The sequence below is a fragment of the Neovison vison genome, chromosome 1 (assembly GCF_020171115.1).
Source record: "Neovison vison isolate M4711 chromosome 1, ASM_NN_V1, whole genome shotgun sequence".
NCBI classification, from domain to species: Eukaryota; Metazoa; Chordata; class Mammalia; order Carnivora; family Mustelidae; genus Neogale; species Neogale vison.
In genome coordinates this window covers 93,037,652-93,065,424 of record NC_058091.1, presented here as the reverse complement: position 1 = coordinate 93,065,424, position 27,773 = coordinate 93,037,652, and the positions used below count along the sequence as shown (strand labels likewise).

Here is a 27,773-nt window from a genome sequence, read left to right as displayed (position 1 = left end):
TCCGAAATGGGTGCTTGACCACACCAAGCAAAACTGCCACCCCCCATGTCCTATCTTTGGGCGAGATTTCCCTGCTGTTTTTTCAGCCCGGTGCATGGTAGCTAGCACTTAGGCGGACATATTGTTCCAGAGGAAGACCCACTGTGAGCAGCTCAGGAACCAGAAGCAGTGATGAGGGCAGAGGTGGGAATGGAGAGAGACCCTTCTGCTCCTGAGGCTACACAGGGAGGTAGGGAGCCCAGGAGGTCCCAGGCAAGAGGAGAAGTGCAGAACCCAATCCTGCTCCCACTTCTCCACCCCGAGCCCGGCTCAGTCATAGGCCCTGTCTATGCCTCTCTGAGGATGTTGCTAGGGCTGAGGGTGGAGGGGAGATTGTGGAGAGAGGACTCATGGACGTGACTGAGTGCTCTGAGATGAAGGGGGCTTAGTGAGGAGAATCAGGGCCAGTGAGGGAGGCGTTCATTGGTGGGGGTAGACCCCTGCGAAGAAGGGGTCTCAGGATGAAGGGGTAACGACAGGCCTTTCTTCAACTTGGGGGTGCTCTGTGTTGCAGCCTGGGTCTTTTTCCACCCCACCCCCACCCCTTCTCCAACTGCAAGCCTCTGCATGAGCTGCGGCTAGCAGGAGGGGAAGTGTGAACTCTGAGAGAGGATGGACTCTGCACAGCTGTCAAGGGCAGTGTGGGGCAGGTCAGGACAGAGGCAGAGACCCCCCTGTACCCAGAGCCTAGTCTCAGACGCCAGAACCAGCTGGCTCCCAGGAGAAGAATCTGAGTGGTCCAGCTTGAGTCAGGTGTCTTCCAAAGTTCGTACCCCGGTTGAGGACCAACAGCACAGCAAGCAGGAACCACCTCTGGGACTTGCTGAGCATAGAGAAAGGGGATTGATGCTCAGGATGGATACAAGCACTAGAAAAGGTATCCTCCGTAGCTGTATGACATTCCTACCAGAGGTTCAAGCATTTATTCATTTCAGAGAATCCAAACGAAGCATGGCCTGTATTAACATAAGCATTAATTCAGGAATGTGCAATGAGGATGTTAGGTGCCCAAAGACATTGAGTTAGGTAGAAAAACTATTAATTGGAGTTTATTCAGGCCAGCTGCCTGGTGGAGGCTCTAAATATTTTCTGGTTTCTACTGCAAGAGTATCTGATAGGCCAAACAAACAAACAAACCCCCCCAAAATGGAACAGAACAGAACAAAACAAAACAAAAATAAAGCAAGCCAGCCACGTAATTTTAAACACTCTAGCAGCCACGTATTTTTTTTTTAATTTTTAATTTTTTATAAACATATAATATATTTTCATCCCCCGGGGTACAGGTCTGTGAATCACCAGGATTACACACTTCACAGCACTCACCATAGCACATACCCTCCCCAATGTCCATAACCCCACCCCCCTCTCCCAACCCCCCTCCCTCCAGCAACCCTCAGTTTGTTTTGTGAGATTAAGAGTCACTTATGGTTTGTCTCCCTCCGAATCCCATCTTGTTTCATTCATTCTTCTCCTACCCCCTTAACCCCCATGTTGCATCTCCACTTCCTCATATCAGGGAGATCATATGATAGTTGTCCTTCTCTGCTTAGCAGCCACGTATTTTAAAAAGTGGAGAGAAAGAGAGCAAAATTCCTGCCAGTGACATATTTTATCCAAAATATGATCATTTCAACCCATAATCAATAATATTGTTAATGAACCACTTTACCTTTTTTGTTCTAAGTATTCAAAATCTGATACATATTTCACATGGAGAGCACATCTCAGGTTGGATGTGACATTTTAACTGGAAATAACCTGATCTGTACTGAGGTTTCCTAACACGCACACCGGACAGTAAAGACGGAATCACACATCCTAGTTCTTGTGCTACCCCTCGCTTGTTACGTGGGAGGGAACGAATCCTCGTCCGTGCTCCCAGTTCTCGCTCACCAAGCTGGTCGATCACCTGGATCTCTACTCCTATGGGGAAGTGGTCATTGGTAGAAATGACCGCTCTGGGATAGTGGCCCTCCGCCCCACGCAGGAAAGCCATAGCTGGACGCTGGGAGCTACCTTGTTCACCTCTTTGCTTCGTTTATGGGACAACAAATCACATTTGTCACCGATTAACTGTACTGAGCAGGTAGGAAATTTCCGAGATTTTATTACTACTTTTTTGTTTGTTTTTCATCTCAACCATCAAGTTCCCTTAGGGTGAGTGCTTTCATTGCCTCCTGAAATTCTGTAACAACACAGCGGGGCCAGAGGATGCTGACAGGGCAAATGACTGGTGACCACGTACAAGCAGCGAATGCTTGGCTGTTCCTGGCAATTCCTGGGGACAGTGCGCCTCAGCAGGGAGGCGGCTGCTCCAGCAGAGAACACCCAGCAAGGCTTCAGATCCAATGGCAGGTGCTGAGCTACCAAAAGAAGTCATCTGGGGAACGGTCTCTAAGTAACATCACATAATGACGGTACAGGTCTCACAACTCCTCCTCTAGTCCAGGGACAGTCCCCCGCAGCCGACCTGCGTGCTAGAGCCGCAGAGGATGCTGTCCTTCTCACGCCCGTCTCTCCTTCATATGGCCAGGCCTGGTGGGGGCTCGAATTGTTTTATTCGTTTTCTTATCAGTGTTTTGATTTGAGGAAGGGAGGGACAGCTCCAGCTCCCTTTTCTTGGCATCCCAGTCTTCGTCCTGCTGGTCCAGAGGCAGCCCCTTCTGCCTGGCAGTGCGCCGGTGGTCCTGGCACTCGGGCTCAGCCCTGGAGACGGGAAAGGCAGTGGCCCTCAGCTCCCAGCTGGCCAGGAGAGCCTGTCTCCTCTGCAGCATGGGCCCCACTTCCCCACCCTCTGCTCACAGGCTGGCCACTTCAGCAGTCCAGGAGAGAAGGAAGGAGGCTGAGCTCCAACACCTCCCAGTGCACCTATAGGATGCCTCAGACACTAAGGACATGACTGTGACATGGAGGAAAGTGGCAAGCCCCTGAGTGGGACATTCATAGAATCAAGGACAGGCACTTAGCCTGAGGAAGGGGCTGCTAATTCTAAAGCATTCACATGTATGGAGCCTCCAGAATCTTAGCAGGAGGCGGCTTTCCTTCCTTTCTCTTCCCATTGTATTTTATCCTGATTATAAAACCATGTCTGTTTGTCGTGTAAGATCTTAAAGTACGGGGCGCCTGGGTGGCTCAGTGGGTTAAGCCGCTGCCTTCGGCTCAGGTCATGATCTCAGAGTCCTGGGATCAAGTCCCGCATCGGGCTCTCCGCTCAGCGAGGAGCCTGCTTCCTCCTCTCTCTCTGCCTGCCTCTCTGCCTGCTTGTGATCTCTCTCTGTCAAATAAATAAATAAAATCTTTAAAAAAAAAAAAAGATCTTAAAGTACGGAAACATATATAAAAGAAATAAAAAGGACTCATAATCACGTGTGTATGGTACGCGTAGATGGATTTGAGGAAAGAATACTGAGAGATGATCTATATGGACAGATGATAGATATGGAACAATAGAATAGATAATAGGGAAATAGGTGAATCAATCATCATATACACATCGACAAGGGGAAACATATGAAAGCGTGGTCTGAAGTAGAGTGCAAAAAGCACAGTTCAATGAGAAGAGAGCAAACCTGTTTGCCCTCAGTCCGCATCCCCTCAACAGCTAGAAGTGACCGCTCTTTATTTAGACCACCCTGTTCTTTCCACCTTTGCCACTTTCTATCCTATATTCATGCTATTTCTGTAAACAAGTATCTCCTCTCTCAGGAGCTTAATGTCCAGCTCTGTTTCTGATTCAACTCTAAATCCTTTTTAGCATCTGGTTCAAAGCCATCTGCATGGTAGGGCTCAAAAATATTGGTTGAGGGGCACCTGGGTGTCTCAGTGGGTTAGGATCTCTGCCTTCGGCTCAGGTTGTGATCCCAGGGTCCTGGGATCGAGCCCCGCATCAGGCTCTCTGCTTGGTGGGGAGCCTGCTTCCTCCTCTCTCTCTGCTTGTCTCTCTGCCTACTTGTGATCTCTCTGTCAAAAAAATAAAATAAAATCTTTAAAAATTAAAAAAAAAACTGGTTGAAAGAGAGATTTACTTGGAAAATGGTCAAATACTATGTAGGCTTCTTCTAAAGTTCTCTTACATCCTTTCTCTTCATCACCCTAGCCCAGGAGCCCTCCTGCTTGCAACAAGAGGCATTAGGAAATTCCTCCTGGTCCCTGTCCCCCCACTACCTCTGCACGTCCTCACACATCCACGCACATTTCCAACTTGATGCCTTCACTCCAAATCAAGAATCTTTCTCCCTCCTTCATTAGTCAGATCTTAGCTGTCTTTCAAGGTCCAGATTAATTTCCCCTTAATCAGGATTGCTTCTCTCTGAACCCCGTAAACTGTCGAAAAAGAAGTTCCTCTTGGAAGATGACGATCACTAGAAATGACTTACGCGTGATGTGGCTGACCTTTGTTGTTTTTGTCTGCTCAGCTCTGCCTGCCCACTTTTCCTCATACTGACAACCCCCCACTCTTTGGAGAACCACTCCTCCTCCTGCTTCAGTTGTGCTGAGATCATGTGTCACCCTTCTCCACCCACTAATCACCAGGGAGGGTTTGGGATTTTTGCAGAAAGAGTCAGCCGAGGACAGCCAAGGACAGGATCCTGAGGAATTTCAGCCTCTTTCAGGCATGCGAAAATAGGAGCTCAAGAAAATCATGAGAAGAAATGATGCGACAGGTAAAGGAGAAATAGGAGAGAACAGCACCAGAGAAGAGAGTTATTCAAAGAAACATGCCAAAAGAGAAGAGTAACCAGATATCAAAATAAGTGCAGGGAAGATGGGAGTTGGAAAGAGGCCATTGATTTAGCAACAGAGATCTCCCTGGATGAGCGCTGATTCAATACGACACGGAAAAGAAATGCAAAGGTGGGTGAGGAAGACACCCACATAGATTGACATTTAATCACACAGATTGACATTTAAGTAGCACAGAAATGCAGGAAGAGATCCAGCCCCATGTAGGCCCCCATGCTCAGCGTGCAGTCTCCTTAAGACTCTCTTTCCCCCTCCCTCTGCACATCCCCTCCCCTCTCAAATAAAGAAATAAATCTTTAAAAAAAAATGCAGGAAGAAGAAAGAAACAGCAGACAGTAGAAGGACCTCTAAATATTTGTGTGTTTGTTCAATAAGATCTATTTGAACATGTTCAAAGGCCACAGAGGACTAAGGGGGAAGGAATAGAAAAAAACTAAAAATATAGGAGAATAAAAGATGCAACAAAGAATACAGGAACGATGACGTTGTAGGAGATATAAAGGTTTGGGTCAGGGTCCATAAGGAGGGACAACATGTAGGAAGAGGTTTAAATGTATAAACCCTTGACTTCAATACTCTCCATGCAGTAGAAAGCCTACTTTCTGAGGGACAGGCTGGGGAGATGGGGAAGTGAACTGTCAACAAAGGAGCAGGACAGGGAGACAGATCATCAAACTGTTCTGAGAGCTCAGCTGAAGAGAGAAATCCCAGAACTTCTGGTGGTACCTATGAAATTATTTGTGGGCTTTTCTTTCCCAGACCAAGCACAGGCACGGAGAAGACAGAGACTGAGACAAGGCTGAGAATTCTGGGTCACATGGTACAGGAGGATGAAGGGTTGAAAATTTAAGAATCCTGGAAAGAGAGGGGAAGAGGTGGTGTATCATGGTGTCCAATTGGCAGACAGATGGAAAATCGTGAAACCTTCAGGCTGGGATCAATTGGGAGGGAAAGAAGTTGAATGAGAAGAGGTCTGCAAGTAAATACCTGTGTGATGATCCAGGAACCGGCAAAATGGAGAAAGAGAGTTATGGTTGCAGAGTGATATGTTAGAGTTTTTAGAAGTTCAGAGAACAATGTTGTAGGTGCGAGGTCCACAATGGATAGAGGTCACTGAATGTAGAAGATGGTGCAGGATTGGGGAGAAGAGTCTTCAAGTTAGGACTCAAGGTTCTCCTTCTTTTACCCCCAAAATCAACTCGATTGTGATCTGGAATATGTTTTTAAAGATTTTATTTGTTTATTTCAGAGACAGAGCACAAGCAGGGGGAGCAGCTGGCAGAGCGAGAGGGAGAAGCAGGCTTCCTGCTGAGTAGGGAGCCCGACATGGGGCTTGATCCCAGGACCCCAGGACCATGACCAGAGCCAAAGGCAGTCTCTTAACCAACTGAGTTTCCCAGGCACTCCTGATTTTGAAAATTTTTAATACAGACATCACTGTTAAGAGAAGGTCTCTTGGGTTACTCCTACAGATATCTAATCTCATCATAAGCAACTCTTTTGATAGTTTAACTTCCAGAAGATAGCTTCATTTGTGAATTCTTACAAAGGCATTATACAGTCATTCCCCCTTCCCACCCTGAGCTGCCCTAATGATAGATTTGCTATGGATCTTATTTTGGTTTCCAAGCAACGCTGCCCTCATTCAATTACTTTACTGCCTCTTATATGAATTACTTATTAACTCAACCAGATTATAAATTCCCCAATTCCATCCCTCCCAGTGCTGTACCTGTCAAGTACATAATTGATATTTAATTCTATTTGAATGCAGTGGGTGAGAGAAAACATTAACAACTGCTAGAAAATTCATGATCTTTGGTGACTGTGTGAGTAGAAGATTTGTAGATGAATAGAAGTTTTCAAAGGTAGAAGGGCCCTTACCACTGAGAGCCTAATTCACCAGCTTCATTTTTGATATGAGAAACCTGAGGCTCAGCAAGGCGACTTAAAAACACCCAAGGTCACACAACTAATTGGAATACCTTTCAAGAATCAGAAGGGGCCCCATAAATCTTGTACCATGACCCATTTCAAGCTTGTGTCCCACCTCTCTTATCTGAGATAACTTTTGTAGAATCTAAAACAATAACTTTAAGTTATATATTGTTAAAATTATTGTAAATATGTGTCATAATAATTGTAATTTTAGCATCATATAAAAATAGTAGATTTCACATCATCTAAAACAATAGAGTTTCCACCCAAACTAGTCATTTCAGGGAAAAGAAATAAAAACAACTTGGGGCACCTGGGTGGCTCAGTGGGTTGGGCCGCTGCCTTCGGCTCAGGTCATGATCTCAGGGTCCTCAGATCAAGTCCCGAATCAGGCTCTCTGCTCTGCGGGGAGCCTGCTTCCTCCTCTCTCTCTGCCTGCCTCTCTGCCTACTTGTGATCTCTCTCTGTCAAATAAATTAAAAAAAAAAAAAAAACCTTTAAAAAAACAACTCAAACAACAGTGGGCTGAATTTGCTTCTTCCATGTTCATGGACCACAGACCACTGAGTTGGCAAAGACCTTGACTCTCGGCTCCTGCTTCTCTGTCATTTCTCTAACAGGAAATAAATGAAACTTACTTCTCAAGGAAGGCCACACAGGCGGTCTGCCCGTAGATCTGTGCAATCCTCTTTGGCGTGTCTCCAAAGAAGTCGGGGGCATCGATGGGAGCATGCAGTCCATGGAGAACTTTGAGCACATTCACATGGCCTGACTCAGCTGCAAAATGAGCTGCGGTCCAGCCCACATCAGTTACCAGGCAGGGCCTGGCTCCATATTCTAGAAGGACCTGAATCACCTCCATGTGCCCTTAGATGTAGCAAGAAGAAAGAGGAGGAGGTTGAGATTAAAATGTCTCTGCCCCAGTGAGGCCAGAGATGGCCTGGATAGGATAAAAGAAGGAATGACATTTGCTCTGGGGCCCTTCCAGTCTCCTAACATCATCCCCTCCTCCTTCTCCCTCTTTTACTGGGGACTCAGTGCTTCACCCTCAACTCATGAACCTTGCTCCCTCCAGAGTCCTGGGCTCTGCAAAGATTCCCTCTACTCCCTCCAGGGCACTCCCTTTCCCCATCCATTCCCACAGGCCCTTCCTAGGAATCTTGCTTCCCTGAATCACCCTACACAAGCCCATGTGGGCACTGGTAAGGCTCACTCCACTTTTGGCAGTTTCAGGGGTGATTCAAAAGCAAGTATTTTGCAACAATATGGATGGAACTTGAGGGTGTTAGGCTAAAGGAAGTAAGCCAGATAGAGAAAGAGAAATATTATATGGTCTCACTTATATGTGGAATCTAAAAACACAAAGGGACACCAAGATCATAGGTACAGTGAACTAAGAGGTGGGGGAGGGGGAGGGGTTGAAGAAATGGGCACAGGGGTCAAAGGGTACAAACATCAGTTATAAAATAAGTCAGTCCTGGGGATGTGATGTACAGCAGGGTGACTATAGTTAGTAATACTGTCTTGCATATTTGATAGCTGCTAAGAAATCATAAAAGTTATCACAAGAAATTTTTTGTAAAAAAAAAAAACTACAACTTTTTTTGTAACTACATGTGGTGATGGATTTTAACTTCACTTAAAGTGAAGTTGTGGTGTCATTTCATAATATCTACAAAAATTTAATTATGTTGTATACCTGAAACTGATATGTTGTATATCAATTATACCTCAATAAAAAATATTTTAAGTCCCACTTATTTTATAGCTAGCGCAGATTAAAAACACACAGTTTGGGGTCCAATAGGTGTGGACTCATACCTCCCTGTAAGTACCACTTGCTAAGTGTGGAATCCCAGACAAGAAACAGAGGTCTGAGGCTCAGGTTTCCTCATTTGTAAGTGAAAAGTGTTATGACTCACCTCCCCAAGTTCTTTTGAAGTCCAAGTGAAACCACAGCCAAAGGCTACACACCATGATGCCCAGCACACAGCAAATGTTCACTAAAAGCTTCTTTAGTATAACTACCTTCACTTTGTGCTCAAATTTCTGCAAAATTCTCCCAACTGATTTCTCTGAAGCCAGTCTTGCTACCTGCCAATCTATTCTTCACACAGCAATCAAAACAGGTTTTTTAAAAGCAAAGTTGACTATAACACGGTCTTCCTGAATGTTCTTCGATGGTGTTTTATTGCTGCAGGCCTTGACAAGCCCAATGGCTGAGCTTTTGCACACTACCCTCCTCCAGTTCTGTAACTGAGCCATGTGAGGCGTGGGGGATACAGTAATGAACAAGACAGAGTCCCTCTCCTACCTTCCCTGCTGGAGGTCAAGAGGGCAGAGCACTAATATTAGTTGAGAGCAAATTATGAGCTGGTGCGCACCCATTATCTTACTGAATGAATCATCACCATAAGACTTCCAGATAATCACCGCTCCCATTATGTAGGTGAATAAATTAAAGCCTAGAGATATTAAATAAGTTGCTTAAGTTGCTACAACCAGTAAGTGGTGGGGCCAGGGTTGATATGCCCCATTTAGCTCTCAAGTGATGCTCTTTCCTCTACCTACACAGACTACTGACTGGTAACTCCATGAACGGTGGACTCAAGGGGAAGGACTCTACCCAGGCATTGCCTACTCACCTTTGATTGCCGCCCAGTGAAGGGGGGTTCGGTCATTCCAGTCCACATCCTTGTAGTTTGGGTCACAGAGGCCTTTTTTCAAAATCTTTCTCACTAAATTGTAGTCTCCTGCAGCCACAGCCTGGTGGAGCTTTGTCATGTCCGACATTTTGGTCAATTCCATGGCAAAAACAACTGTGGGGAAAACATACCGCTTAGGAAATTCTCAGCAATTCTTTATTCCCAGTAAGTGATTGCATAGGAATCTTTATCATTTACTTCCTTTCTTACCTCACCAATTTGCATGTGTGTGTGTTCTACTGAGGGTGCATTTGGATTTCAGCCACGGTGGTTAGTATATGCCAGTCCCCTGCGAAGAACTGTCAATGGCTCCGCTCTGCCTACAGGAATACAGGATGAGCTCAGGGGCTGGGATTTTCTATTTGGCCTCAAAACACTTTTCAGTGCTATTCCCTACTTCTATTCCAAAGTGCTAGTAGTATGATTCGAAATCAGTTGTGTAATTCTGTGTGTTACCTTTTTCATCTATAGCATGGGTATAATTTGCCAGAGTTGTTGTCAGGATCCAAGGACAATCCATGTGAAAAATTTACTGACTGGACACAGAGCAGGTACTCCACAGAAATTTAATACTATTGGCACACCAATTCAGATGGACAAGATGTAAACATGCAAATAAAATGCTTACAAATTTTTTACATTAAGACATAAACCAACAATTCTCAAACTATAGTCTACCGAGGCTTAGGAATCCTGACTCGTTCAGAAGAACCATGAGGTCAAAACTGTTTTCATTATAATTTTAAAATGTCATTGGCCTTGTTCACTGTGCTGACATTAGTCCTGAGAGTTCAAAAGCAGCAATGTAGAAAGCAGCTGGTACCTTAGCACAAAGCAAGGCAGAGGCAGTGACACCGAACTAGATTAGACATTCACCAGCAGAGTCAAAAAAAAAAAAGAAAGGTAGCTAGTTTCAATAAAGACACTAAGGTAGTGAGAGTTATTTTTTGAATAAATGTTAACCCTCGATTACATGACTTAATAAAAATGATTTTAAAATATTGTATAACGAAATGTGTCAAAATATGGAAAGTCTGCATAACTCCGTGAACAAATGATAAGCATATGATGTTACAAAAATCATGCCTGGGTAAAGAGACCCATTCAAGATAGGACAATGGATTTTAGTGAGAAGTATGAAAAGTACACTGAGATTGTTTCAGATTCCAACTTAACTTGTAAAGCACTATCCCCGTCCAGCTTTGGTGTCGTATCCAAGACAAATATCCACAGTAATCTGGAAAGGTTATAAGATACTTTACCCTTTTCCAATTTTATATAGGTGTGGAACCAGATTTTCTTTCTATATTTCTTTTTTCTTTTTTTATTTTATTTTATTTTATTTTATTTTATTTTATTTTATTTTATTTATTTATTTGACAGAGAGAGAGAGAGAGAGAAAACAAAGCAGGGGAAGCCAAAGGCAGGACAGGGAAAAGCAGGCTCCCTGCTGAGCAGAGAGCCTACATGCAGCTCCATCCAGGACCCTGGGATTATAACTTGAGCCAAAGGCAGATGCTTAACCGACTGTGCCACTCAGGCGCCCCTTCTTTCTGTATTTTAATGAAAACAACAAATTGAATGCAGAAGATCTAAGAATCCAGCTGTCTCCTATTGAGCCACAAAGTAAAGAAATTCGACTACAGACACTCATACCTACATACATACATAATAACGATGGTGTTCTCACTTCTTTTGCTTTAGAAAATATATCGTTTTTCATAAAAATATCATTCATGTTACTGTATATTATGCTTATTATGATTTTTAAGTGATGTAATAAACATTTAAATTTTTTCTCAGTTTTAATTTCTAATAAATTAAATATTGATAACTATAATCCATATAAACATAAGCTCTCTGGGGTGCTCAGTAGTTTTTAAGAGTGTAAAGGAATCCTAAAACCAAACATTTGAGAATTACTAACATAAACATAAGATAAAATATAGATAAAAAATATAGATAAAAATTTTTTTTAAAAACATAAAATAAGGGGCTCGGGCAGAAGAAAAGAATGAGGAGAGAGCCACTTAAGGGAGGCCAGGAGGAATGTCTCTCTGACCCCAGCAAGTTGAGATCTCAAGAAGAGTTTGGAGTCAACCAGACATACCATGGCCCAGCAGCAGCACCACCCAGGAATTGACTAGAAATTCAAATTCTTGAGCCTCATATCAGACCTATTGATGTCATTGAAATATGAGGACACCCCTAGAGTGAGACAGTTAACATGCTATCTCTGAGGTGTTCTGATGGTGGTGCCTGGGGAGAGAGGGAAAGGACCATTGCCCAGGACTAGGAAGTAAAAGGCACCTTTTTTCTGAAAGTGACCTAAGCTGGGTCCAGAAGGGGTGAGTAAGAATCATCTTGGGCCCTGACAGTGGGGGAAGATCCAACTCAGGCACAGCGTATCTACGGGGGAGGCAAAGGACAAGCAGCTCCAACTTTGATGTACAGACCAAGGATAAATAAATGTTTCCTGTAACGGGCGGGGTACAAAATTTTCTAGCCAAAATCAGGCCAAGAGGCAAAAATCAAGACTATTACGTAACATTACATAACTATTATGAGATAAGAGAAGAATTCCAGCCAGGGATGGGCCATTCTGGGAGAAGAAGGGGTGTGGGTGGTGGGTGAGCATGCTTTGTGCTCAGTAGCCCTCAGCTGGAGATGTTCTCAGGGGGCAAAGCAACCAGCTCAAGGGGGAGGGGTCTGGCTGGTAGGGTGGTCATTCTCCTTCCACCTCAGTGGCGCCCAGATCCCAGCATGCTGTCTCTCCTTTCCGAGAGCCCAACCATTTCAAGCTAAAAGCTCAAGGGAGGCAAGGTGACTTGATTGAACTAACTCTACTGATCAGTGACCAGAAATTGCCAACAGCATAGTTCCCAAAATGTAGGTGGTGACCAGCAGGGCCCTGGGCAGAGGCTAGGCACAGCTGTGGGCTCAGAAGACAAGTACTAGGAGCAGACGAGGGAGCAGTTGGCTCTCCAAAGCTCACAGGGAAGGCCCACAGAAGGCCACCATCATAGGAGGTGACCATGAGCCACACTTGGCCTGTAGACCATAGTTTACCAACCTCTGGTCCATATATAGTATCTGGGATATTAGTAAAATGCAGATTCTGGTCTAAGATGAGGCCTGAGATCATTGTTTATGACAAGTCCCCACCACAACTCCCAGTTTATAGCCCACACTGAAGAGTCATATCTCTCAGGCTCTAAGGCAGTGGGGAGATCTGAAGTAAGGGAGAGGCAGTAAGGATGTAGCTGCTGTACTTCTCTGAAGAACTACATGAGAATTACTAGTGGGTTTAAAAAAAAAAAAAAAAAATGGAGGCCTGGGCCTCAGCTGAAGTGCTTCAGAATCTTTAACTGTATCAGACAAGAACATGCTTTTCTGCATGAAGCAAGCACTCAGTCCATGCTAGGTAACAGAAGATGACATGGGGTGCACTTGGTCTTTTTGGCTGATTTGTTTTGGTAGAAAACTCTTATACTGGAGCATTGGATGAATGTTAAATAGTAAGCAGAAGAACTAACAGATTTCTAACCTGCAGCTCTCACAAAAAGCCAAACTGGTTCTAGAGTCAGTGTCTTGAAGCCCCTGCTTGTCTTTCACACAAACCTTTGAGCAGGTTTATGCTAAGATCAGCCCATTTGTTACACACTTGAGTTCACACCAAACCAATCCTAAAAACCCATAAGGAAATAAACGCAAGGCACTCAGAATAGGCAAAACAATCTTGCAAAACAATAAGCAATGAATCTTGGAGCACTGAAAAAAATAAAATAAAGTTAAAAAAAAAAAAAAAGAACAAAGTAGGAGGACTCAGACTTCCTGATTTCTAAACAGACTTCAGAGCTACAGTAAACAGCGTGTGATAGGAATGAAGTATATTCATTGTACTTGTGGTACGTACATGTGGCATTAAGATACATATATGAGAGAAATGGGATAGACTTGAGAGTCCAGAAATAAATGTTTACATTTATGGTCCATTGGTTTTCAGTGAAGGTGCCAGGAAAAGTCAATGAGAAAAAAATTATCTTTCCAAATGGTACTGACACCATTGGATATTCATATGCAAAAGAATGAAGTCAATCCTTTCCCTCAGGCCATATACAAAACTTAACTTAAAATGGATTACAGACCTACAGGTGCCTGGGTGGCTCAACTGAATGAGCGTCCCACTCTTCGTTTCAGCTTAGGTCCTGATCTCAGGGTCCTGGGATCGAACCCTGTGTCAGGCTCTGTGCTCAATATTGAGTACACTTGTCCCTCTCCCTCTGCTCCTTCCCTATCTGTTTTCTCTCTCTGTGTCTTAAATAAATAAGTACATACATACATAAAACTTTTTAAAAATTGGATTCCATTTTTAAAAATGGACTACAGACCTAAACACAAGACCTTAAACAAAATTCTTAGAAGAAAACACGGGAGTAAATCATCACATTGCATTAGGCACTGGTCCGTATTACGACAACAAAAACATATGCCACAAAAGAAAAAAAAAAAAAACAAATAAGCTGGATTTCACCAAAATTAAGAACTTTTTTTTTTTTTCTGTAAACAATACCTTTGAAAAAGAATGAAAGCAACTACAGGATGGGAGAAAATACTTGCAAATTATATATCTGATAAGAGACTTGTATCCAGAATACATACAGAACTCTTACAATTCAACAATAAAACAATAGCTCAATTAAAAATGGCCAAGGAATATAAACAGAAGTTTCTCCAAAATAATATGCTCACAGAAATACTTCCCAAATAATAAGCACGTGAAAAGATGTGCAACTTCATTAGTCATGAAGGAAATGCAAATCAAAACCACACTGACACACGGCTCACACCCTCCGAGATAGCTGTAATCAAAAAGACAGACAATATGAGGGATGGTCAGGATGCAGAGAAGTTGAAACCCTCATACACATGGTAGGAATATAAAATGGAGAAACCGCTCTGGCAGTCCTTCAAAAAGTTAAACGTAGAGGGGCGCCTGGGTGACTCAGTGGGTAAAAGCCTCTGCCTTTGGCTCAGGGTCTGGGGATTGAGTCCCACATAGGGCTTTCTGCTCAGTGGGGAGCCTGCTGCCCTGTCTCTCTCTCTCTCTCTCTGCTTGCCTCTCTGCCTACTTGTGATCTCTACCTGTCCAATAAATAAATAAAATCTTAAAAAAAAAAAAGTTAGACGTAGAGTTATTATATGACCTGTAACTCCACACTTAGGTATATACCTAAAAGAAATGAAAATAAAGGTTCACACAAAAACGTGCATATAAATGTTTACAAGCTGCATAACTCATAGTAGCCAAAAAGTGGAAACAACCTAAACATCCATTAGTGGATGCATGCATGGATAAAGTGTGGGAACTCACACATATGCTATTATCTGACACTAAAACACCAACAAAGTACTGACACCTGCTGCAATATAGCAGAACCTTGGAAACATGCAAAATAAAAGAAGCAAGGCGCAAGAGACCACATATAGCATAGTTGCATTTATGTGAAATGTCCAGAACAGGCAAATCCATAGATACAGAGAGTAGAGTATTGGGGCCTAGAACTGGAATGCGGTGGGGATAGGAAGCGACTCCTATTGAGTATTGGATTTCTTTGTCTAAAATTAGACAGTGGAGAGTGATGCTTTCATAACTTGGAATATATTAAAAGCCACTAATTGTGTATTATAACTAAATGAATTTTATTGTATGTGGATTATATCTCAATAAAGCTGTTTAAAAAATAAATAACAGTATTAGAGATTTCCTTAAAAAAATTATTTGTAAAAAAACACCCAATTGACTAACCTACAACTGACTACTGAAATTTAGCAAATTTTCCTTCACCTAAATCTTTGTATATTTCATTAAGTATATGGGAACGTCTGTCTTTCCAGTACAGGTGTCTAAATGTAAAAAACTAGTCAGTAGACAGAAGTGCTAATAAACATGAATGATCTGCAATAAGTAGTAAACATCTGAAGGCAGGATAATATAAAAATACTTACTATCTTGTTTGAAATCTGAGGTGCTCAGCACTGGCAGGTGTCTTAAGGGTCAGAACTCTGTTGTGTTCACGCCATGGAAACTGGCCCCTCCTTCCTCATTAAAGCTTGCCAATCACCGTCAGCTTCCAGAGCTGGGCGGGGGGGGGGGGGGGGGGTGGGGGGCGCTGCCGCTCTGACTCCACCTAATCTGGCCAGCATTCAAAGTCTGCTTTTCTGGTCCTTGACAGCTTCTCTCCAAATAGCATTTGATCAAAATGCATGAAAATTGGGGTGGAGAGGGGGGAGATTGCCAGTCCACAGGGGACTGTGAGGGAGATAAGCTGCTTGGTAACCACGATGGGGTGGTGGAGACAATGGGGCCCCTCACTTTCAGACCCCGGGGTGAGATCTTGGGAAGTCCCTTAACTTTGCTGAAACTCTTATTTCTCACCAATAAAATGAGGTTTTAACACTTTTCTTATAAGGCAATGGAAGGTGAGTAACTCAAATAATTTATACAGCGCCTAGAACAGGGTAGAGGAAGAAAGGGAGGGAGGGAGAAAATCTTCAGGTCCTTTCTCCTTGTCTCTTCTTTTTGATTCCTTATTCTAGCATCCCATATCTTTATGATGATGCTGGTCTAAGAGGACTTCTTCCTGCCTTCCTCTTCCTTCCCCTCCTTCTCCTCCTCCCTTCCTCCTATTCCTCCCCCTCCCCTTTCTCTCTTCTCTCTTTCTTTTTTCTTTCCCCTTCCCTTTCTCTGGTACCTTCCACCCCACATGTATTTATTGAATGCCTTGTATCTGCCAGACACTGTGTTGGGGCTCTGGAGAACAAGGCACTGGTGTTCCTTTCTTCTTTGAGAAGAGAGTCCAAGCATTTACCATGCAAATTCAGTATCACATTAGCAGGGATACAATTCTTGTTATTATACAAATAATTATTTTTTTGTAGTATGAGGATTTATCTTATCTTACTTTTATAAAGCTTTGTGTGCCATTTGTATTGACATTTTAATTTTTTCAGATTGTGACTGAATGAATAACTTCCATCTGGGGTTAATGTTAAAAATCTGCCCTCAAAGGTCTCTTGCTCATATTGTGAGGGGTGGTAGAAACTGCTGGGCAATACCTGTGGCCCAGCTATTTGTCTTTGTTCACCCCGGCTCAGACACTGAAACTAACATTTCTGACTGAGGTGACCTCTATGGAGTATCTTGTCCATAGAAACCATTTTTAGGGGCACCTGGGTGGCTCAGTGGGTTAAAGCCTCTGCCTTTGGCTCTGGTCATGATCTCAGGGTCCTGGGATCAAGCCCCACATTGTATTGGGCTCTCTGCTCAGCAGGGAGCCTGCCTCCTCCTCCTCTCTCTCTGCCTGCCTCTCTGCCTACTTGTGATCTCTGCCAAATAAATAAATAAATAAAATCTTTAAAAAAATTTTTTTTTTATATCTGGGACAGATTCTAGAAATCATGATTCAAAAATTCATTTTAGAGATGAGAATGTTGGGACCCGTTGACATCCTGTTATTTAATTCAAGTCACGCTGCTACTGTGTTTCAGTACATGGCTTACGGTCTCTCTCACCCTAAGCAGGGTAGATGCACGGTGACCACAAGTTCAAGGGTGGGCTGGGCTGCTTTGCCATTCCTTTTCATATTTACTGCTTACTGTTGTCCCCTGCTCAGGACACTGCAATTTTATTTTCTTCTACCTTCCTCCAATTCAAAAGAAGATAATAATAACAGACCCATAGAGACTTTGTCTTCAAACCAATAGTTGTGAAGGAGGTGATGCAATGAGGTAGACAGGACGGTGACCTGGCACCCGGGAAGACTAAGAAGGAATGAGATATTTATTGAATGCCTTTGTGCATTAGGTATCGCCCTCATGTTTTAGGGATATTACTCATCAATATTTTATTTATTTATTTGAGAGAGAGAGAGAGAGCACCAAGGCAGAAGGAGAGGGAGAAGCCAGCTCCCCACTGAGTAAGGAGCCTAATGTGAGACTTCATCCCAGGACCCTGAAAACACACAACCTGAGCTAAAGGCAGATGCTTAACTGATTGAGCCACCCAGGCGCCCCTTCCTCATCAGTCTTAATATCAAGTTTGGAATATATTTTGCCCAGGACTTAAGCATACTCAGGCCAGATCTGTCTCCTGCTGGTAGAGGGCTGAATGTGAGAGCTGGTCAGACTCAGCTCCTGACAGTGTTACTGTTGGAGCCAGATGTCAGGGAGGTTTCAGGGTTCCTATATCTGAAACTGTGAAGGTGAGTGTCAGGTTCCATCTGTGGCTGCCAAATCATGTGCTCCCTTCTGTCTATGTCAATCCTGTAGGAGATTTCACGGAGCCTCATAGTCAAAGAGGGGATCTTTGGTACCCGTCAGTCCTTCAACCTAGCATCTCTTGTCCAGACATTTCAAGGCACTGCATTGTGCCTTTCAGGGTTCCTGAAATCCTACTCTCCCCTCACTTAATAGTCCCTGAATCCAACACTCATCAGGTCATCCAGGTCGAGGATGCCACGTGCTTCCTGCCAGAATCTGGGCCAATAAAGTAGAAATTCTACCAGCAAATAGGAGGCCCCAACATGGAGTCCAGAATGGCTGCACGTAAAGTGGGTTGAACACAGAAGACCTGGGTGAAAAGGAGGCCAGATGCTGGAGAGCCATGCTTGCCCTGTCAGGATATCTGGACTTCACTTCTCCCCATGTACAACAGAAAACAATGGCAGTGTCTGAGTGGGGAAGTCAAATAATTTTAAGTCCACATTTTTAGACAGTTTGCCACGAGGACTTTAATGTGTGCACAGAAAGACTTAGAAGGCAATAAGTATGCATACACTGTGACTCAGAAGATCCATTTCCAGGGATCTAACACAAAGAATTAATTAAAAATAGGCACAAGGGTTAAAATGCAAGGATCATCACTGAAGTGCTATTTCAAAAACTAAAAATGATGAATAACCCAAATTTCTAGTAAGTAACTCAAATTTCAGTAAGGGAAAATATTATGTAGTCTCTTAAATTGATACTACTGATACTACTGATGTGTATCTATTGGTTTGGTAAAATATTAGGATATTAGGATATTATCCTAATATTAGGATATTAGGATATTAGGAATATGCTGCTAAATTAAAATAGGATCTTACAAAATGACCAATAATTTGATATATGTATGTTCTTGCTTGTGTGGAGAAATGGTTAATGGGACATAAACCAAATTGGTATTAAAAACCATTCTTCCAGGGCTGCCTTGGTGGCTCAGTTGGTTAAGTGTCTGCTTTCGGCTCAGGTCATGATCCCACGGTCCTGGAATCCAGCCCAACATCAGGCTCCCTGCTCAGTAGAGGTTCTGCTTCTCTCTCTCACTCTCTTTCAAATAAATAAATAAAATCTTTAGAAAAATTTTTTTTCATATAATGAGTATGTGTGACTTATGTAAACAAAAGAAACATTTTGTAATTGTCAAGGGTAGAGCTTTTGAGGACCTTGATTAGTATAGTGATGGCAGGAATGGGAAGGAGGGTGTTGCTGACACCGTGCTTGTAGGCTCACATAACTTAGCCACTGGATAATAAAGCCAGGTCATGGGGCGCCTAGATGGCTCAGTGGGTTAAGCCTCTGCCTTACACTCAGGTCATGATCTTAAAGTCCTGGGATTGAGCCCCACATCGGGCTCTCTGCTCAGCAGGGAGCCTGCTTCCCCCTCTTTCTATGCCTGCCTCTCTGCCTACTTGTGATCTCTCTCTCTATATATAAATAAAATCTTAAAAAACAAAAACAAGCCAGGTAACCTTGAAGCACAGTGTCACTAACAGTAACCTGGGAGTCCTGGATGTAGCACAATGCTTCCTACGTCTTGATTGAGGGTTAGTAAGGTTATCAATGACTTGGGCAAGAAAAAATTTCCTGGAGACCAGTTTGACAAGCCAGATCATCTAGCCCAACTACTGAACACATACAAACAAGTCACTGGTGACATCATCAGCTTCAGGGTCTTTAAGTAAACCGAGTCTACAAAGGGTATGTAGACACTGCCAAAGAAGAAAGAAGGCTTAGCCTGGCATTGGATAAAGAGTCCTGGAATTGGCTAAAATATTGAGTAAAAGATCCTTTAGAACTTCAGAGATATAACCATTTGGGACCTGTCGTCTCCTAGAAGTGAGTGCTTTACCTCTACAGTCTTGTGCTTCAAATTCCTTCCTCTGACCATGACATTGTACCTTTCTACTTCTGTCACTCTGCCTCAGGGTAGTTTCTTCCAACCCACTCAAGTCACCAATGTTTTTCAGTTCCTCCTAGTTATTCATGTCATGCATGTATGTGTGTACCGATAAACATGAATTCTCTTTCCAATATGCGTGTAGATGTATAAATGTGCATGTCTCTGTATATACATAAAAAGATACATTTCAGTGGCTCGCTCTGTTTGCCAAATATTGTTCTAAGCAACTTACGTGAATTATCCCTTTTAGTTCTTACTGCAGCCTTCTGATACAAGTGCTATTATTATTTCTATTGTACAGATTAGGAAGCCGAGGGGTTAAAAGGCTATGTAACTTGCCAAAGGCTTTTAGAGCTAGGAAAGTTAGAGCTGGGTTCAAGCCCAGACCTGTCTGACTCAGCCCTTTTAATTACTGCACCATATCTGGAAGATATGGACCAAATGTTCAGTAATTACTTAATCAGGTTAGGGTTGGGGGACCCCCCCCACTTTCTGTGTTGTTACTTTGTTTTGTTTAGATTTCTAACAAGAACGTATTATGACATCTTAACTACGAAAAAAATCCTCTTTCAAATGGCCATCAGTTTCCTTATTTTCTTTGCCTTTGGCCAGTCTGCTCTCCAGTTTTCTAAGACAGATAAGCATCTGTGGCCTCCTTCCTGGAACAGCAAACATCACCGGGGATGCACAGGACCAGACCGACTGACTCCATGATTAAGGAGGGAATTCCGGGGGGCAGGAAGCTCAGAAAGTTTCAAACACCCTCAGGCAGGGCCCGTGAGGAGTCCCGGGATTGTCACTCTGCTCAAGCCCTCTCACCCAAGCTAGAGCCCTATCTCTCTCCTTTGATTCTCCATCAGATATCTTAAAGGTGGTCTACACTCCCTGCCCTTGTATCTCCACTTCTTCTCCTTACTAATCCTCTGCCTTCACCCCTCTATTATGCTGCAATTAGTTTTAGCAGTTGCCACTCCTTCCTTATCACTGAGCCTCCTGACCCTTCCTTCAGTCTTCATTCCTTCTATCTAATCAACAATGTTGGTGATACATACCTTTTTTTTTTTTTAAAGATTTAATTTATTTATTTGACAGAGAGAAATCACAAGTAGATGGAGAGGCAGGCAGAGAGAGAGGGAAGCAGCCTCCCCGCCGAGCAGAGAGCCCGATGTGGAACTCGATCCCAGGACCCTGAGATCATGACCTGAGCCGAAGGCAGCGGCTTAACCCACAGAGCCACCCAAAACTTCTTTTCTCTATTGACTTCTGCAGAGCTTCTCTCTCCCATTCCCTATCCTCACATTGACTAACCTCTCTCAGTTTCATTCTGTAGTTCCTCATCCTCCTCCTGTCCATGACTGTGATGTTCTTCAGAATTCTGTCTTCTACCTCTGCTTCCTCTGCAAACCCTCAACGACTAATCCCATGCGTTCCCAACATTTTCACTTCCAAATAAATTACTTCTGCCCAGAGCCCAAGACTGAGCTTCAGACCTGCATAACCAACGGCCCAGAAGATGGTTCTACCCAGATGTGCTAGCTCACTGTAGGGAAAGAAAAGCTCATTTTGTAGCATTTGCTGATTTCTGTGGCAGGAAACCTCCCTCTGGCTGATTTCAAGCTACCAGTGTGAAGTCACTGAATACAGGGCTGGAAAGAAATGTGCACAGACAGCTTCTGAGCAGAGTAAGTCAACTCCACCCACCACTTGTTTGGCCTCGTGTCCAAGGGCAAAGGCTCTCAAACATTTTTTTGACACATGGTAGAAAATACATTCTGTGTCAGTTACCTATGTATGTGTACAGTGAAAACAGAGCTTCTGGGAGAGAATACTTAACTTTACCATACATGAAATACTTTGAGGGGCGCCTGGGTGGCTCAGTGGATTAAGCCGCTGCCTTCGGCTCGGGTCATGATCCTAGGGTCCTGGGATCGAGCCCCGCATCAGGCTCTCTGCTCTGTGGGAAGCCTGCTTCCTCCTCTCTCTCTGCCTGCCTTTCGCCAACTTCTGATCTCTGTCTGTCAAATAAATAAATAAAATAAATCTTAAAAAAAAAAAAAAAAGAAATACTTTGAAATCTATCATGTTCCATTTCATTAAAAATATATGGGTCAGGGCACCTGGGTGGCTCAGTCAGTTAAGGATCCTCCTCGTGATCTCAGCTCAGGTCTTGATCTCAGGGTTGTGAGTTCAAGCCCCTGGAGCCTAGTTAACTCTAAAACAAAATTTGTCTCAACTCATCAAGTACATTCAATAGGCCATTAATGGTTCATGGTCCCAATGTAAAAACATCAGCCTCCGGTGTTTCAGACTCAATGTATTCAGAATTGTGTTTATTGTCTCACTTTTCCAACCTGTCCCTTTCCCCAACTTTCTTTTCTCAATAGTTCCATCACCTACCTGGTTTCCCCAGCTGGAGATTTCAGGGCCATTGTGACTAATCCCTCTGCTGTGTCCTTCACCCCTTGCTGATATCTCATAAGCGGGTCTTCCCATCCCACTTCCCACGGTCACTGTCCTAGTTATACCATCGTGACCTTTCACCCCAGAGCCTCCTAATTCAGCCCCTGTTTTCAGTTTCTCCAATCTCAATGCATCTTTTTTCAGTTCAAAATTGTCTTCCAGAAACCAGTAATGCTACTGCTTACAGATGTAAGCAATGGTTTCCCATTGCCCCCAAGATATTTTGCATTCATTTAGAAAACATTTTGGGGGGTGGGGGTGGCAACGACTGTGTGCTACGCTCCATATTGGATGCAGGGGAATAAAAATGACACAGACCCCATGCTGAAGGAGCTCACAGTCTAAACTCCATTGCATCCCTCAGAAGACTCTGTTAGTTGTGCCGGCTTACTTTGTCATCCTTCTCTTCTGTGCCATCCTGTCTATACACCCAAGGCTTCCGGACAGCTGAATGTCAAGTTCCCAAGGACTATCATTCACGTTTCGGCCCCTGCGCCTTTGCTCCTGTAGTTCCCCATTCCGTTCCAGCACTCCACATGCTCTTGCCCTCTTTCTTCCAGGTGACCTCCTCCTCATTCACACATGCCACTCTCTCAGGAAAGCTTTCCTTTTCACAAATTCTTATTCTTCAGAAGTTGTAAATACTTAATCACTCTAATCATACACATACTTCACATAGTTAAATTGTTCTGAAATACTAAAACAGAAAAGCCAGGCCCTCCCACCTCCGTCCACACCAACCCCAGTCCGGTTCCCCCAAGATCATCACTCTTAACAATTTTTCTTGTTGGAATTCTGGTGACCTCCATGTGTTTCCAAAAGAATATGCTAGATTATTATTTCTTGGTGTATCATCTTAGGAACTGGCTATCTAATTGCTAGTAGGAAAGAGAGCATGTATTTCAGAAACCCACTGGCCCTATCTCTTCTCTTGCCTGAGCCTCCTGATAGAATTGTATCTGTACACTCAGGCCCTCTGCTGCTCTCCCCTCCGCAGAACTACTATGCGTTACTATGCATTTTCTTCGTCCTACCAGCTTAGTATCTCTTGACTCTCAGTTTTCTAAAATGAGACCTTTAGTAACCCAACCTACTGTCCACCCTGCTCCCCACTTCTACTTCCTTCTACCTGCCTACCTTTATTTTCACATTGAAAAAAATTAATCATATTTTCATTCTTTTGTATAATCATGGCTAATTCTACTTTGGCTTGTTTATAAGGTGATTCTAAAAGTTGAAAACCAATGAGCAATGTTCCCACTATGAGATTATGTGAATATTGTTCCTTATGGTCTAGTGGAGCACTCTGATTATACTCTCTTCTCTGGGTCATTCAGAGAGGTATATTTTTGGATTTCTAGCTTAAATGTAGTCTCTGGGGGCACCTGAGTGGCTCAGTGTGTTAGACCTCCACCTTCAGCTCGGGTCGTGATCTCAGGGTCCTGGGATCAAGACCCGCATCGGGCTCTCTGATCTGTGGGGAATCTGCTTCCTTCTCTCTCTGCCTGCCTCTCTGCCTACTTGTGATCTCTATCAAATAAATAAATAAATAAAATCTTAAAAAAAAAAAAATAAATGTAGTCTTTGTGTTTAGCTACCACTCAGTAGTTCAAAGTCAATCTATTATAAGCTGTATCACACTAGTAGTATGCCTTTTCTGGGCATTTCCTCCCTTGGAGTTCCTACTTTTAACTTACTAAATTTTAAATTTAATTAACTTAATGTTCTAATTTTTTTTGTTTGCATTCATCACAGTCTAAAAACCTCAGGGGTTTCCAAGTTCCCAATCATACTTTCAGTTTTATTGAATCCCACTTTCTCCTCCAGTTTATTATTTTTATCAGGATCGGTTGGCTTACAGGCTAGGCCTAGTTATCATCCTGGAATTCCCTTGTTCTGTTCATCTGTGTTGGAGCCTCATTTTTCTTGGATCCCCGACCTCAACCCTTTCCAAGGATAATTACCAACTCACTCCTCTGAATTTTCACAGTCCTCTGGCTACCTGATGGGATAGCACTCTGTATTGTGATTTTCTTAGCCTGCAGGTCACAGTCAGAAATAGTAAGTGACATAAGGTTGGCCCTTAATAAACACTATTTGAAAATGCTACTAAGCACATTATTACCATTTAATCCAATATCTTGATTGAGGGGAGAGTCATCACTTTTGCTTATACTGAAGAGGTGCATAACCACTGCTATGTTGATGGAAACAGGAGTAAAAAATCAGAAATAGCTCAACAAAGAATCAACTCATAAAAACAAGTATGCAATTTTTTTTTCTTTTACTACATAATGTTAAAATGAAATCCACATCAGATCCACTTTTTAATCAGTATGTCCTTGAAAATTTGCCATTCTTTTGGAATGTGAGGCCCCATTCTTTATTAATTTCACCAGACTAGGTTTGCCAGGTTAAAAAAAAAAAAAAAGGATGCCCAATTAAATTTGAACTTCAGATAAGCAATGAAAGATTTTTAGTATAAGTATGTCCCAAATATTGAATGGAATATACTTACATATATTATATATATATAATATATATTTATATAAACATTTATATGTTTATATATATATGTAAAATACATATATTTTAGCTTTTTGTTGTTTATCTGAAATTCAATTTTAACTGGGTATCCTGTTTTGGTTTTTTTGTTTTGTTTTGTTTTTTTGTTTGTTTGTTTTTTCTAAATCTGGCAACCCTACCTGTGTATTTTCTCTGGGCACTAGCCTGCTAACTGCCAGCATTGTCTTTCCATCAAGAATCTGGTCTGATTTTGATGGGGAAAGCATAGAGCTGGCATTGAAAGAAACCAGCAAAATATATCCTACCTGCCTTCTAGACCTGCTTCCAAAGCCCACCACCTTTATAGGTGTGATGCTGAGACTCCAGCTTCTTCATTTGGTCTAAGGTCAAAAAGAGGAGGTCCTTAGAGATCTCTTAAGTAGGGCAAATGTACCCTTTTACATTTATATTCATAACACATTAATATCACAGGAAGTACAGGGAAATGTCATTAAGCTGATGCAGTTTTATTTAAATTTTCCTCTATGGTTAGGTTATTTAAAATATTTAAAATAAGTCACTGCTTCTTTAAAGACACTGATAGTAAGGTAACAGCCTGAATGAATGTTTTCCCAGGTGCCCGCTCTGTCCTAGCATTTCAGCCTCTGACTGTTGTATTTTGATTAGCACCATTTTACTCATGAGGAAACTGAGAAGCAGAAAGGATTAAAAACAAAAAAAAAAAAACAAAAAACAAAACAAAAAAAAATGGTGCAAATTATGCCACTAAGTGCAAGAAATGAGCTCTAATCCGTGCACTGTTACCAGAGAGTCCTCAGAATAAAAGTAAAATAAATTTCATCTGCAGGTACGTCACCTCACCAAAACCCAAAAATCACTATTTAATAAAATACATAACTGTCCTAAGGCTGTCCATGAATTTCCAACTATTTTCCTGGAGTCTCTAAATGAAGCTTTAAATGAATACGTTTTAATGAGAAAGTGGATCGAGGAGAAAGCGTTGGAAAACGAAGGAGGGAATTTCAGTTAAACCCCAAGGAACTGGATTAAACTGAGTTACGAGATTGCCCCTTCTTCCCGCCTTTCCCGTCACAATGTCCTTCTGATCGCCCTCCCCAGCCCCTCCACGCAGAAATGAAACGGACACAGCCCTCCAGCCCTCCAGCCCTCCAGCCCTCCAGCCCTCCAGCCTTCCAGCCTTCCAGCCACGGGCCCAGCGCACGCATTTCTGAGTCGGGATCTAACGCACCGGGCACGGAACTGGGGACTGGACACGGTATTTCAGATTACACGGGGAAGCGGAGTCACTGGAAAGTTGGTAGGACAGAACAGGTTGGCTTGATGCCAAGGGAAGCAGGGAGCAGATCTGATCCGAAAGGAGTCTGAGAAAAGAAATCGGGAGGCACAGCAACCGCCCCAAGCACGTTGAGGTCCACCCCTAGACGTGTTAAGTTTCCGGGAGGATGCGGGTTGCGGGACCACCGCTGGGGAGGGTGCTGGGTGCGCCAGAGCGAGCCGGCGCCCGAGTGCCTCTGCCTGCGGAGGCCGGCGGCCACACGCTCCTCCCCGTCCCTCCTCCCGCCGCGCCGGGGCGGACTTGGAGCGCCCAGCAGACGCGCTGCCCACCCACCCGCCGCGCGCCCGCGGGGACTGCGGCTGGCAGAGGCCCGCATCGCTGGCGGCGATCAGCAGTCGGGGTCTGCACGCTCCGGTGGGGGGGGCCCTGGTTCCGGCAAGCAGCTCACCCGGGTGAGGAGGCAGCGCGGGGCGAGGCGGGAGGCCGCGGAGGTGCGGGGTGCGCTGGGCTCGGGCTGGGGCTGCGCGGCGCGGGAGGACGGCGATCACGGAGCTGCCACTGCCACGGGCGTGGGGAGCTGGAGAGGACGGGAACCGTACCACCTCCTGCCAGGGGCAGGGGTCCGACTCGCTTCCCCTGCCCCTTCGCTACAGCGCTGGGATCTTTGCGGGGAGGGTGATGGAATTCGAACCCAGTTCTTTTTAAATTATTTTCCCGAGGAGGCAACCTTGGGAAGGCCTGGGGAGACAACGTTAAGAATTCGGTACGGAGAGGGAATCAGGTCAGGGGAACAGGGAACACACGGAGATTTCTTATCTCTAGATCTCCGCTGGGACAAAACAGGAACACCTCTCTGCGGAGCCTTGCATTTTCCGGAGCCTAGTTCAGAGCAGCTGTTTTAGGAATAGAATTAGAAAAACAGATCACTCCCTCTGTTTTGCTCGCCTGCGCCGCACATCCTAGAGCTCCCCCACCGCGACTTAGATTAGATCCTGCTCTATCCGGAGTAAAGGGGAAGCTTGCTTACAGAAAGACAGACAGATCAGGCAGCAGAGAACCTTGTCTTCTCCCATCACAGTCGGGAGTTTGTGGTAGAAGTTTCTAGCTCTTCAAACTGAAAGGTCAGGCTTTCATTCAGGCCTGTGGTTCTTGGGGTTGCTGCAGAGGTGATGAGGAAGGACGTCACAGACGTGTGTGGGAATCAGAAAAGGGAGCTTGCAGGGTTTTGTTGTGGTTTTTTTTTGGTTTGTTTTGTTGTTTGTTTGTTTGTTTTTGAAGGACACCCAAGCTCAGGTTTAGGAGAGCTTTGTGTGAACAAACCAGTCTTGTGCAAATTATCTTTGACCCAAGTGAGAACCCTGAGCTGGGAGCCTGGTATGTTAAGTAGGAGCTGGGAAGTGTATTCCATAAAGCGTTGACAGTCGCACAAGACTCAGGACAAAATCGTCGGCTCCCATGCCACTCAGGGACCCGGGCATTAAGTATGGGCCACCACAAAGCCGGGTGAGCTGCTGGCACCCCAGCGGATTTCCTCACAGAGGGAATTCTGGTGGTCCCCTAGAAGCTGGTGAGAGATCCCACCCCCTTGGCATTTTCCAGCTTGCACACATTGCACGTGGACCCTGAGTGTTCCTTCCCTTCCCCAGACATTCGCACAGGAGTCGCTGCTGTGGAGGCATGGTGATGCTCTTGGCGGAACTGGGCCCTCTGTGCTCAAGGCTGACACCAGGGAGTTGTGAAGGATATTAATCTGGTTCAGTTACTCATTTTACGGTTGGGAAATCCCTTCTGAGGTGTGATAATGGCATGCCTAGCACCCAAAAGCTTTCCCGAAAAC

At 43.9% G+C, this 27,773-nt stretch overlaps 2 protein-coding genes across 4 annotated transcripts in view; one reads left to right on the top strand and one right to left on the bottom strand.

Annotated features, from left to right (window-relative positions):
- Positions 1–1,578: 1,578 nt before the first annotated feature.
- ANKRD66 (ankyrin repeat domain 66) lies at positions 1,579–26,567 on the bottom strand. Its single transcript, XM_044252327.1, has 4 exons — positions 26,385–26,567; positions 9,369–9,542; positions 7,362–7,590; positions 1,579–2,748 (listed from the first exon to the last, which is right to left on the bottom strand). Exons 2-4 carry the CDS (start codon positions 9,529–9,531, stop codon positions 2,547–2,549), a joined length of 594 nt encoding a protein of 197 aa, XP_044108262.1. The 5' UTR covers positions 9,532–9,542; positions 26,385–26,567; the 3' UTR covers positions 1,579–2,546.
- Positions 26,240–27,773, top strand: part of PLA2G7 (phospholipase A2 group VII) — a 38,604-nt gene continuing 37,070 nt past the window's right edge. For 2 of the 3 annotated variants that reach the window (XM_044252304.1, XM_044252296.1), the window contains exon 1: positions 26,240–26,388. The gene's annotated coding sequence lies outside the window, so the exon portion shown is untranslated. The remainder of the gene's footprint in view (positions 26,389–27,773) is intronic. The other variant, XM_044252313.1, reaches the window with a different exon arrangement.

Coding starts and splice junctions, on each gene's coding strand:
- ANKRD66 (XM_044252327.1), bottom strand. CDS start 9,531: ATGGAATTGACCAAAATGTCGGACATGACAAAGCTCCACCAGGCTGTG. Junction 7,591..9,368: donor TCACTGGGCGGCAATCAAAG/GTGAGTAGGCAA, acceptor GCTACATCTAAG/GGCACATGGAGGTGATTCAG. Junction 2,749..7,361: donor TGTGTGGCCTTCCTTGAGAA/GTAAGTTTCATT, acceptor TCCCGTCTCCAG/GGCTGAGCCCGAGTGCCAGG.